The sequence below is a fragment of the Neoarius graeffei genome, chromosome 10, assembly GCF_027579695.1.
Source record: "Neoarius graeffei isolate fNeoGra1 chromosome 10, fNeoGra1.pri, whole genome shotgun sequence".
NCBI classification, from domain to species: Eukaryota; Metazoa; Chordata; class Actinopteri; order Siluriformes; family Ariidae; genus Neoarius; species Neoarius graeffei.
In genome coordinates this window covers 39,172,346-39,186,403 of record NC_083578.1, presented here as the reverse complement: position 1 = coordinate 39,186,403, position 14,058 = coordinate 39,172,346, and the positions used below count along the sequence as shown (strand labels likewise).

The window sequence follows — 14,058 nt, the reverse complement described above, 5'->3', positions numbered from 1 at the left end:
TGGTCAGGGTCCTGGAGTTGTACAGGTCCTGGAGAGATGGAAGGTTGGAGCCAATCACCTTTTCAGCAGAGTGAATTATCCTTGGCAATGGCAGCAGCATAACAGATGGTGAATATAGTTCTTTAGCTAACAACTATCATCAACAAACTAATTCAGAGACTCTTTAATACAGATTATAAATAGTGGCCTTATCGATTTAAAAATACTAGAAGTAAACTAGGGAATGGAATAGGTGTGCCTTATGTGCACATGTTCAATGTTCCATGTCTATATTGCTAATATTCACTGCAAAATAAAACTCTTCAGCCCCTACCATAACTCTGGATAGGGGGTTTTATTAAAAGAAATATAACAGATGGCATTGTACTATAGCTCCTGGCCTTAGAAAGTACATGTGGGAACCTTCGCCCATGAGGACAGGCAGACTGAGAGGATGAGCAAGATAGAAGAGAAAAGTATGAGTGAGTACAAGTGTGTATGTAAAGAGAGGTAGCACTGGGAGCACAGTAAGGTAGGAAGAAATCACATCTTTCTCTCACCAGATAAAGTCTTCCTCGCAGAAGCAGAAATCTCACCCCATTCAAAAGTGCAAGACACAAATGATAAAGCCAGAGAGGAGACTCCCACCTATTTATTTCAGCTCGGTGTGCAGCACTCACCACTGTGACAGAAACACATAATGGCCCACCTGCTTATGGACATATACTAATGCTAATTCTCATGTATTAGGGACAGAAAGCAAGCATTACATTAACATTCACAGTATGGCTGGCAGAGAAAATGGTGGGATAAGATATAATTGTCATATCACACCTATATGAGGTGTCTGATTAAAAGGTCTCCACACTCATAGTAAGATTCAAATTGGAAGCAAGAAAGAATAGGAACACAATGCTTGGTATTGGTGGGTGATTTTCTGGTCATTAGAATTGCACACCAGCAGAAATGTGTTAATCACAGTTTTTCAAGTACTTCTTGGTTGAACAAAATTACAACGCAGACTGATGTTACGTGCTATAAAACTACTGCATACAGAGGTGTAGGGTTGTAGAGAGCAGATGTTATAACTGTTTTAGGGCTGCTTTTTCCACTGAATGTTACATGGATGGGGTATGCATGAAAAAGTAGTACAAAAACTTTAATGCACACAACATGGTCACCAAAATACCCAACCATGACAACAATGATTAAACTGGTGCAGATCCATCAAGCATTGATCAAGTATCACATTCACCTGAGAGTAAAATATGGTGGCTGAATGTAATTTTTTGTGGGTTTTTTGTTTGTTTGTCTTTGTTTTGTTTTGTTTTAATAGACTTTTTTTTTCTTTGCAGTTTGCATGCCTTAAATGGGGAAAAATATTTTGTGTAAGGATCAGTAATAAAAGTCATTCAGTAGTCTTTTTAATCACATTTACAAATAGATGTATAACGTTAATATGCCAGTACTAGTACACATAATACAGTGATACGGTACCATATTTTGGCTATAATGCCCACCTCTGTTGTATAATATTATTACTTTACAAAGATCCTTATTAAATCTGAAAGCATTTTAGTTTCATATGCATTTTCAAAAATGGTTGTATGAGAGAGTTGTAATTTGCGTATTCGCATTTAGACATTTTTACTACCATTTACAATTATTTGGGCCCATTAATAGTTAATATTTAATCCCATCATTCAGTACTGTATATCTGCAAAGTTCCTGCATTCAACACTGTTAGTCACATAAAACACCACACCTTACACACTTCTATGAGAAATTGTCCACTCTCTTATTCTTTATGTCACATCCACTGGCTTATCCACCTTATCTAAGCTATGCCATGGTTCAACTCCCAAATAGCTATGTTGAAGGTGAATGAATGAAAAGTGTTCCCGTCTCTAACCCTGCTATAACCCTGCTACATAGCCTTTAGGAAAATTAGCCTGAGCATTATGACTGCCAGAACCACAAGCCTGTACAAATCAGCTCAGCCAAAAGCAGTTGTTCAAACAGATATGTAATTACCCCTCTCTCCATAAAAACCAAGGAAGCTCTTTTTACCTCTTCTTCTCACGCACAGCTCAGCCATAATTAATTACCATCCCTTTACTATCTGATTTATTCCTCGATTCATAATGTATTTATACATTCAAGATGAATTATCATCTCCTTCAGGAATTAATCAAAAAGAAGGCAGGAAGCAGCCCGTTCTTGTCATGGAGTGATCAAAGACAGAGAGACTTCACCTTAAGCAAGGTCTGAACAGTGGACACTGATCAGTGCTAGCAGCATTATGTACACAACTAAATCTCCACATGAGTATTTAGCATAAATGGCCAATATGTTTCTCAAATTAACTGTACTATTGCTTACATTTTTACCAAGAAAAAAAAATCAAAGTTTGATTTCTGATTAAACTTGAAAACAATTGTGTATATACACATTACCAGTCAAAAGTTTGGATAAACTTTCTAATGCAATGGTATCTGTTTGTTTGTATTAATTAAAAGACACTTCATGGCTTAAAGTAATGATGGATTGTCGTTTCTCTTTACTTGGTTGAGCGGTTCTTGACAGAATATGGTTGCCAAATAGGGCTATTTATTGTGTTTTTTATTACTGACTATTTACCGTTTGATAGTCACCAAATGGCGGCACGGTAGTGTAGTGGTTAGCACTGTTGCCTCACAGCAAGAAGGTTCTGGGTTTGAGCCCAGGGGCCAATGGTGGCCTTTCTGTGTGGAGTTTGCATGTTCTCCCCATGTCTGCGTGGGTTTCCTCTGGGTGCTCCGGTTTCTCCCACAGTCCAAAGACATGAAGGTTAGGCTAATTGGTGGCTCTAAATTGACCAGAGGTGTGAGTGTGAATGGTTGTTTGTCCCTATGTGTCAGCCCTGTGATGACCTGGCGACTTGTCCAGGGTGTACCCCTCCTCTCGCCCATAGTCAGCTGGAATAGGCTCCAGCTTGCCTGCAACCCTGCACAGGATAAGTGGTTACAGATAATGGATGGATGGTCACCAAATGCATTAAAGAAAGCAATAAATCCCACCAATTAACTTTTGACTATTGGCATTATCTTAGAAGACTTCATGAGGTAGTTATCTGGAATGCTTTTCAATTAACAGGTGCGTCTTGCCAAAAGATAATTAGTGGTATGTCTTGCCTTCTTAATGCATATGAAACCATCAGTTGTGTTGTGTTCGGGTAGTTTTGGTATATAGTAAATAGCCCTATTCGACAACTGTAGTAATCCATATCATGTCAAGAACCATTCAACTAAGAGAAACAACAGTCCATCATTACTTGAAGACATGAAGGTTAGTCAATCTAGAAAACTGCAAGAACTTTGAATGTATCTTCAAGTGCAGTTGCAAAAACCATCAAACACCATGATGAAATTGACTCTTATGAGAACTTTCCCAGGAAAGGAAGACCAAGACTTACAGAAGATAAGTTCATGAGAAAGACCTGCAGAAGATAAGTTCATGAGAGTTACCAGCCTCAGAAATCACCAGTTAACAGCACCTCAGATTAGAGTCTACATGAATACTTCACAGAGTTCAAGCAGCAGACACATCTCAGCATCAACTGTTCAGAGGAGACTGCGTGAATCAGGCCTTTACGGTTGAATTGCTGCAAAGAAACCACCACTGAGGGATGCCAGTAAGAAGATGAGAATTACTTCGACCAAGAAACAAGGAATGGACATCAGACCAGTGGAAAGTACTTTAGAAGTACTTTGTCCTGATGAGTCCAAATTTTTGGTTCCAACTGCTGTGTATTTTTGAGACACAGGAAAGGGGAACAGATGATATCTGAATGTGTGGTTCCCACCATGAAGCATAGAGGAGGAGGTGTGACAGTGTGGGGGTGCTTCGCTGGTGACACTGTTGGTGATTTATTCCAAACCGAAGGCCCACTTAACTAGCATCACGGCCACAGCATTCTACAGTGGCATGCCGTCCCATCTGTTTTACACTTAGTCGAACCATCATTTCTTTTTCAACAGTACAACAACCCAACACACACCTCCAAGCTATGTAAGGGCTATTTCAGTGAAGGAGTGCTGCATCAGATGACCCAACCCCCACAATCACCTGACCTAAACTGAACTGAAGTGATTTGGGACCAGTTGGAGTGCAGAGTGAAAGACAAGCAGCCAGGAGGTGCTCAAGATACATGGGAACTGCTTCAAAATTGTTGGAAAACCATCCCAAATGACTACTTCATGAAGCTGGTTGAGAGAATGCCAAGAGTGTCCAAAGCTGTCATCAAAGCAAAAGGTGGCTACTTTGAAGAATCTAAAACATTTTTGCTTTGTTTACACACATTATTTCATAGTTTTGATGCCTTCAGCATCATTCTACAATCTAGAAAATAATAAAAATAAAGAAAAAAAAACATTGACATCGAAGGTGTGTCCAAACTTTTGACTGGTTTTTTTGTGTGTATGTTTATATATATATATATATATATATATAAAACATAAAATATAGTAAATGACTTTTTGACATACAGGCTGCTATTTTGCATGTTCCTTTAATTTTTCTAATTGTACTATGCTGTACTTTGTTTTACTGCTAAGATTTTCTTTCTCAGTATAAGAAGAGCAATTTAAAATGGGAAAGGAACTAACTCTCTGACACTACTCAGACTATATATGTACAACCCTGATTCCAAAAAAGTTGGGACAAAGTACAAACTGTTAATAAAAACAGAATGAAATTATGTGGAAGTTTCAAAATTCCATATTTTATTCAGAATAGAACATAGATGACATATCAAATGTTTAAACTGAGAAAATGTATCATTTAAAGAGAAAAATTAGGTGATTTTAAATTTCATGACAACAACACATCTCAAAAAAGTTGGGACAAGGCCATGTTTACCACTGTGAGACATCCCCTTTTCTCTTTACAACAGTCTGTAAACGTCTGGGGACTGAGGAGACAAGTTGCTCAAGTTTAGGGACAGGAATGTTAACCCATTCTTGTCTAATGTAGGATTCTAGTTGTTCAACTGTCTTAGGTCTTTTTTGTCGTAGCTTCCGTTTTATGATGAGCCAAATGTGTTCTATGGGTGAAAGATCTGGACTGCAGGCTGGCCAGTTCAGTATCCGGACCCTTCTTCTACACAGCCATGACACTGTAATTGATGCAGTATGTGGTTTGGCATTGTCATGTTGGAAAATGCAAGGTCTTCCCTGAAAGAGACGTTGTCTGGAAGGGAGCATATGTTGTTCTAGAACCTGGATATACCTTTCAGCATTGATGGTGTCTTTCCAGATGTGTAAACTGCCCATGCCACACGCACTAATGCAACTCCATACCATCAGAGATGCAGGCTTCTGAACTGAGCGCTGATAACAACTTGGGTCGGTCTTCTCCTCTTTAGTCCGAATGACACGGCATCCCTGATTTCCATAAAGAATTTCAAATTTTGATTCATCTGACCACAGAACAGTTTTCCACTTTACCACAGTCCATTTTAAATGAGCCTTGGCCCAGAGAAGACGTCTGTGCTTCTGGATCATGTTTAGATACGGCTTCTTCTTTGAACTATAGAGTTTTAGCTGGCAACGGCGGATGGCATGGTGAATTGTGTTCACAGATAATGTTCTCTGGAAATATTCCTGAGCCCATTTTGTTATTTCCAATACAGAAGCATGCCTGTACGTGATGCAGTGCCGTCTAAGGGCCCGAAGATCACGGGCACCCAGTATGGTTTTCCGACCTTGACCCTCACGCACAGAGATTCTTCCAGATTCTCTGAATCTTTTGATGATATTATGCACTGTAGAGGATGATATGTTCAAACTCTTTGCAATTTTACACTGTCGAACTCCTTTCTGATATTGCTCCACTATTTGTCGGCGCAGAATTAGGGGGATTGATGATCCTCTTCCCATCTTTACTTCTGAGAGCCGCTGCCACTCTAAGATGCTCTTTTTATACCCAGTCATGTTAATGACCTATTGCCAATTGACCTAATGAGTTGCAGTTTGGTCCTCCAGCTGTTCCTTTTTTGTACCTTTAACTTTTCCAGCCTCTTATTGCCCCTGTCCCAACTTTTTTGAGATGTGTTGCTGTCATGAAATTTCAAACGTGCCAATATTTGGCATAAAATTTCAAAATGTCTCACTTTCGACATTTGATATGTTGTCTATGTTCTATTATGAATACAATATCAGTTTTTGAGATTTGTAAATTATTGCATTCCGTTTTTATTTACAATTTGTACTTTGTCCCAACTTTTTTGGAATCAGGGTTGTAGGAATTGTGATTCACTGTCATTTTATTTTTAACACAAACAAGTAACAAGGCTTGATTTTACTGATGTATGCATAAATATGAAGGAAATATCTCCTAGCACATATTAAAAATTCACCACAGAAAGCAGTTTCAAAAGAGTTACACCTTGAAAAAAACATTGCTGGGGCCTTTTTGACCTAGAAAACAGGTGTCTTATGCAGAATCGCCGTAAGCAGGCAGGTTTGGCTGGACGAGATAAATGGCAGGGCTGAGTCTGCATGCGAAGACAGCTGGATTTCGTACCTCTCTGCCTGATAATGAGCAGAGATGATGATTTCTGGGCTGCAGGGGTTAATGGCATGAAACCGAACGGAGCCGCTAATTACACGTTACGAACTATTTATCAGAATCTCCATCTGCGCTGCGCCACAACTCTCATTGTGCACGCTAAATTACTCCTTGGATTATCTTTGTAAAGCAAGTTTCCATAATTAGGGCCCTGCACTGATGTTTTCTCTTTCTGAACACCAACAGACAACGAGGGAGAGAGGCAGAGAGACCGAGAGAATGTCAGTGAACAAAATTAGCTGACTAGTTAATTTGGGCCTGACATTTCAAACCAGCGACACAAAGGTACCTCACACACCTCTCTAGGCCTCCTCTTGGCAACATTTACTTCGCAAACTCTGTGCTATTCTGAAAGGTGAACTCTGGGTGCAAATTGCTCACTGCTCTCAAAGTAACGAAAAAATCAGCATCAAAAGTAGTACGTGCACAAAGCTCCTCTGATGAAAAAGGACTTTCTCCCTGAGCAGCCTGAAAAGCCAGAAGGTATGCCTTACACTACCTCACTTGAGCTTTTCTCTGTAATTTTTTTATTATTAAAATTACCTTTATTAGAAAACACTCTTCATTATAAAACCAAAAAGCTCTGCTGGTCTCCCAGGACCTTTGGATTAATAAGGACAGAGATGTATTTTAAGATGTAAACTCGGCTCCTCACTGTCCTTAATCTCCTTTTCACTTCACAGGCCAAATTAACACCTCTCACTGGCTCTGATGGGACCTCGTTAGCTTGCTTCCATCCAGAAAGAGAAGGAATAGAAAAAGAATGAGGAAAATGTGGAAGAACGAGGGGTGAAAGGAACTGAAGCGACCAATGACATCCACCAGCGCTGGGATTAACCCTTGGTGCGAGCAAACACTTTGGGAATCTAGGTCAATGGTGTGTTTCTAATCAGTTGGCTGGTTAGTGATAATTAGCAGGCGAAGCAGTGCATGGAACGAGGGGAGGGACATGCTGAAGTGAAACAGAAAAAGAAAAGAAGAACCTGTCGTGTTGCAAACACTTCAAAAGGAGCATACTCTTTTAAAAAGTGGTACAGCAAGGGTGCAGGGGTCACCAGGGACATGGTCAAAGTACAGAGTTGGGGAGGCAGAGGCAGGCTTAACGGGACCCAAAATATACAGCCATTCGCACAAACTTCTGAAGGAGGCATGTACATACACACAGACACATACGTATGTTCACTGTTTGCACACACAAACCACATGTGTGAAAAAGGAGCACTGCATCTTTGCACACCGTCATTAACTACACAGATATAGAGGCAAAGTTTCAAGCCTTATTGATTTTAATTGGTACAAACTTAAGTGAAGAAATATCAATAAGCACACATTCTGGCATTTAAGACTGTTTTTAACAAGGTGTTCAAAATATCGCCCTGCTGCAAGTCTTAAGAATAGTTTGTAGGGACATTTTAGATGCTCGTGTTATGACCAAAGGTTTTCAGAGCCAGCTGTGAACCTCTGTAATCAGGCATGGAATTGGTGTTCCATACTTGCCCTACACACCACTGCTAAATTTAGCTCTAATTCAGTCTGGCATGGTACTGAATCACTCCTTATGAGTGAGGTGAGAGGGTTGGAAACATTTGCAGCATTGTTTCAATACACCTGTGCTTTGTAGACCATGGAGCAGGATTGCAAATATGATTTATGATCTTCATGTAATGGTTGGAGCAGCAGTTTTTCGGCAGAGATCAGATGACTCTCTCAACAGGGAGCATGTCAGAGGAGCATACCATCACATAACAGGAAGACAGAGAGATGGCAAGAGAGGGAGAGAGGGAGACGGGGGGGCTGTCTAGTGAGAGAGATATTTGCAAGCAGACAGAAGCCCTGATACTTCAGCATGTTAATGGAGAGTAGATGCTGCTCAATTCTGCTGGTAAAAAGATACCAGTCAATAAGAAGGTGGAATGCGAATGTGGATGACATTATGCTCCCGGCAAGAGGTTTGCTAAATGGCAACTGCTGCTAATTCTCATTATCATTGCTGTTTAAAAACAACTGCCGTTAAAACCTATGGTGTTGAATTCACTCCTACAGAGTTTATTTTGTGTGGGATCAAATGAACTCTGAGGATCATTTGTTTAACACCATGGAAGTTTATTTTACAGCAACGTTTCATTCAGAATCTTTTTGTACAGTTTTGTGTGTTATTATGCCGTGCAAAATGCAGTGTGGTCAAGTGTGCATTAGAGTGACTGACCTGGGCTTGGAAACTCTTAAGGACAGGAGCAACCATCTCCCGCACTTCCTATAAAAATGACAAATTAGAAAAAAGGATTGTGTTTAAAAAAGAAAAAAGAAAGTGTTAAAAATCAGCAATATTATCTGAACATAACTTTGAGAACAATAATTTTTTCAGTTGAATACCAATGGAATAGTATAATAATACACAAATACAAAAAAGGAATATTTGTGAAACGCTTATATTTTAAAATTGTTCCTTGTACTGAGTGAGAAGTAACTATGATGTAAACATATTTTGAGCCCATAAAATGATATTCACTGAACTGTGCCATTGTATTTGATGTCTTGCCTAAAATCTCATCTCATTCTCATCATCTCTAGCCGCTTTTATCCTGTCCTACAGGGTCGCAGGCAAGCTGGAGCCTATCCCAGCTGACTACGGGCGAAAGGCGGGGTACACCCTGGACAAGTCGCCAGGTCATCACAGGGCTGACACATAGACACAGACAACCATTCACATTCACGGTCAATTTAGAGTCACCAGTTAACCTAACCTGCATGTCTTTGGAGTGTGGGGGAAACCGGAGCACCCGGAGGAAACATGGAGAACAGGGAAACTCCACACAGAAAGGCCCTCGTCGGCCGCTGGGCTCGAACCCAGGACCTTCTTGCTGTGAGGCGACAGTGCTAACCACTACACCACTGTGCCGCCTTGCCTAAAATCAAATGTACAAAATGCTTCACTAGGTTCAGTGGATTGCATGTCCAAGGAAAAAATCAAAAAAGAAGAAAAAAAAAGCATTCCACAAGTATGCGAACACTAACGAAATAAATAATTATTATTTGTAATGTCGTGGGGTAGGGCGGCACGGTGGTGTAGTGGTTAGCGCTGTCGCCTCACAGCAAGAAGTCCGGGTTTGAGCCCCATGGCTGGCGAGGGCCTTTCTATGTGGAGTTTGCATGTTCTCCCTGTGTCCGCATGGGTTTCCTCCGGGTGCTCCGGTTTCGCCCACAGTCCAAAGACATGTAGGTTAGGTTAACTGGTGACTCTAAATTGACCATAGGTGTGAATGTGAGTGTGAACGGTTGTCTGTGTCTATGTGTCAGCCCTGTAATGACCTGGCAACTTGTCCAGGGTGTACCCCGCCTTTCGCCCATAGTCAGCTGGGATAGACTCCAGCTTGCCTGCGACCCTGTAGAACAGGATAAAGCGGCTAGAGATAATGAGATGAGAGATGTCCTGGGGTAAAGATGTTGTGAATGTGCAAATAAAGACTGCACAAATGATTATCAAGGTACATGAGTCTGAAAGTAAAAATGTTTTGAGTTTTCCTATATGACAGTGAGAAATGAATGCACTTTTTTTTAAATCTCTGCTTAAGTAATCTAGTTTTTGCAATCAATTAAAAACACTAGTCTGAAAATGTGTTTAAATGTGTTTAGGTGTATCTGGATGCTTCAGTCTTTAAGACTGTTCTTAAAATCTTTAAAAACCTTTTGACTATATACATATACAATTCCTATATGAGTCATCTTAAAATATAGCTTGAGCAATATTAGAAAGGTATCAGATGGTGCCTTAGACGCACTATATTCACAATCAATAACCTACAATGCCAAATCAATTGATCACTTTCGCTGAAGATAAATTAGGCACTGATCAATGGGGAAAAAAATCATCACAATATGACCTTGGTAGGTTTCATAAAGTTTGACTCTATAAGAGATTTAGAAATATTGAAAAACTCTGAACAGAAAAACTTATCCAAGAAACTGGTCTGATCTGTGCTACGACATAACCTGGATTTATACCGATTTAGACCAGCAAAAGCAAATCCTTAAACCTGACACTGCTTTAAATTGGGTTTCATTTTTAAAAAAGATAATTTTGTAACTGATAATAAATAAATAAATAAATAAATAAATAAATAAAGGCTGTTGTAATCTCCATGAGAGAAAAAAAGAAATCAGTATTGTACAAGCATTACACTCAAAAGTATGACAATCCTGTAAATCCTGATTGTCATTGATGACATCTGTGTCAAGTGGCGTGCAAATTAGACTTTGCCATTTCAAGTCTGGAGAATTTGAGGGAGGTTAATGTTGAAGCTTAGATGTCTATAAGCACAGTCAGGAAAAAAGGTCTGTAATCAAGGAAAAATGTAAAATGTCAGTGCTTATACAGTATAATGAGAGGTGCATAACATGCAATTTGTTTGCCTCCTCACCTTTACCTGAGAGGTATCAGTGACTTCAATATGGATTAAAATTAGAGGGGTGAAATGGGGAATCAGTGGAGAAAAGCCAAAGGCTGAAAAAGTGAAATTGAAAAAAAAAGGAACTTTTTAGATGTCTGCCTGGTTTTATTTAAAAAAGCTCTACTTTGACTTTTTTGAGAAGTGAACACAGTCCATGTATTGTGTTATGAGTTGTATGGATGGTCTTATGCTGTTAAGTCTGCCCTTTCCCATCTTAGAGAGTATATATAAACTCCAGACACTTGGCCCAATGAGGACCATAGGCAATGAATGTGTGGGGAAAGTTGGCATTTATGATGCTATGCATTATAAAGAATTAAGGATTGAATGAAAAGTAAATCTGAAAGACACCATAGGATACAGAGCAGCAGAAACGCAAAAAAAAAACAAACAAGAAAAACACCCAAAGGCTTCTAAACTCACCTCAGGGACATTTTTCTTGAATGCACGACTCAGCTCCAGCACATGCTTATGGGAGTGCTCACTCTCTTCCTGTCGCCCAGCCAGTTGTGCTGCCACTGAATTTAGCTCCCTCTACAGAGAGAGAGAGATGCACATTAGACAGTGCTGCCAACAGTTATAAACACAGCTTAGTACATACATAAATAAATATTCACTGCTGAATATTAACAGTGTGCTCCTTCATGATCTGATAGAAAGCAACTGTTTACCATAAGACCCAGGCCCATAAATAATTAAGCCAAAATAAATCCAATGCCTACAGCAAAAGGCCTTTTAGATAATCAGTATTTGAAGTAATCAATACCTCTGCAACAGTCATGGGACTTCAGCACAGGGAAAACGGGAAATCGAAAGAGAGAGAGACAGACAGACAGACAGACAGGGAAACAGACAAGGCAGGGGAAGGGGTGTAGCTACCTTATTTACTGACCTCATGTCAGTTCAATCAGACTTATAAAGTGCCGTCTAAAAATATATTCAAGCATAATGTATGCACAGTAGATTGCATACATGTGCAAATATCATCTTTAATGAATCAAATAGGAATCCCCTTCCCTCTACATTGTCCAAACTCATCGAACTCTGCTCATGTAATTGAAGTTTATGGAGACAATCCCTTATGGCATCCACCAAATCAAACAGCCATGATCAATCATCCAATTTCTCCATCTGTTCTCTGCAAGCCAGTCAACCACTTTGCTCTCTCTCTCTCTCTCTCTCTCATTTTTTCTCCTCATATTGTCAAAAGTCTTTTTGCTCAACCACTGATTTTTTTTTTTTGGGGGGGGCGACTGAAAAGGAAGAGGGAAGCATTTCAATTACTGTATCAAAATCATACATGACATGGAAAATTAAATTCACTCAGTTTTAATTAATCTGCAGTCTTACTTAAAAGCAATTTAGGAAATTATCTAAGGGGAGAAAATCCTGAGGACAAAAAAATGGAGAGTATCTCTAGATTTGAGATAATGTGCTAAAGGGTAAGGCAAAAAAAATTCTAATTATCTTCACAGTTCATTAATTTGGGTTTTGTAACAAGCATTGAAGAGGGTCATTTTTTGTCCATTTTTGGACATCTGTGAATTCCATTTTTTTTTGCCAGTTTTTGTCAAAACTCGTATGACCTTATTTATTCAAAAGGTCTAGGATGCCAGGGTAGTTTGAAAAGGGATGCATCATGAAAATACCTTATAACTAATAGCTCATTTCTATTCAGTAACTATATAATCTTGGTCAGGTTGTGATATCTGGAACCTATATACCGTGAATGGGACACTAGTCCGTGACAGCACACCATGCATACACATTCAGGCACTCATGACCTTCATAATGCTATATAACACTGTAGTTTTTAGACTAAAAAGAAACAAATGCAAAACGAAATACAGCTGCAAGTGGCAATCATCAGAGTCCAAGCAGAGTCACAGAAGTTGTAACAGTGGCGGAATTAGAAGTGGTTCAACGTCTTCAACTACATAAGTGGCCAAGTACAACCACATAAAATTTAAAATTTGAAGATTGTCTCTTAAGATATTGCAATGTTTCAGTTATAATGCCCCTTATGGACAAAATGTCACAAAATTTGATGTGTTTTCAAGGAATGTGATGGTGATGAAGTGTACTGTTTCATGAAATTTGACTTTTACATCACAAGATATTGGCCAAAGAGTCAATAGGGGCCACAACTTAAAACTTTGAAACGGTTGGACAAATCAAAATTCTTTGTACAACTTTTTATCACCATGATCTGGAGATGAGGCAGGCCAGATTTCATGCCAAGTGAATGAAGTGCCTTAGAAAAGTTCATTGTCCCTTTTCGTGAACTTGAAATGGCAGGAAATTTTGGGCATGGAATTTGGGGTTATAGGTCCATTTGATTTGAGAAATTATATGTAATCAGAAAAAAGAAGATATTTTTTCAAACCCATGTCATTGCTGAGATATTAGCTAAAATATAAATGTGCTCATTACAACACCCCCTTGTGACCACTTTGTTTCATGTTTGTGCCATTTTCCATGTGGCATTATGAATGAGCATATAAAGTTTCATAAAATTCGGGCATTCACAATGGCAAATATTGGCTGCTGAAATCCAACTGGCTGTCAAAATTGGCTGAAATTTGATTTGGTAAGCCAGCCACTTAAAACTTTAGGAAATATCTGCAAATGGGGCCAAGTATAGTGACACCATATTTCAAATTTTTTTGAGCTAAAGCGGTTTATGAGATATGGGCATGTGTCAGTTGTAGCACCCTTATGGATGAAATTTCATGAAACTTGTTTTGCATCCAAAGAATGTTGTAGTGATTGTATGTCAAATTTCTTGAGGTTTGGACCATTAAATCACAAGATATTGTCTATAGAGTCATTGGGCACATTTTCAAATTTGACTAGCATAATTTTTGAAATGGACAGACAGATCAAAATTCATTATACAAATTTTTGTCAGCATGGTATGTAGAAGATGCATTCCAAATTTTGTGCAAATCAGATAAACCGTGTAGAACAAAGATTTTAAAACTTTTATACAAAGAAAATCAAAATACCATAAAATCCAATA

General features: G+C 39.1%; 1 protein-coding gene across 1 annotated transcript in view; it reads right to left on the bottom strand.

The window, feature by feature from the left end:
• Nucleotides 1–14,058, bottom strand: part of cux2b (cut-like homeobox 2b) — a 643,825-nt gene that overhangs the window by 401,929 nt on the left and 227,838 nt on the right. The window contains exons 2-3 of the mRNA XM_060931785.1: nucleotides 11,460–11,570; nucleotides 8,795–8,842 (exon numbers count right to left, since the gene is read on the bottom strand). Coding sequence (XP_060787768.1) covers nucleotides 8,795–8,842; nucleotides 11,460–11,570 — 159 coding nt within the window. The remainder of the gene's footprint in view (nucleotides 1–8,794; nucleotides 8,843–11,459; nucleotides 11,571–14,058) is intronic.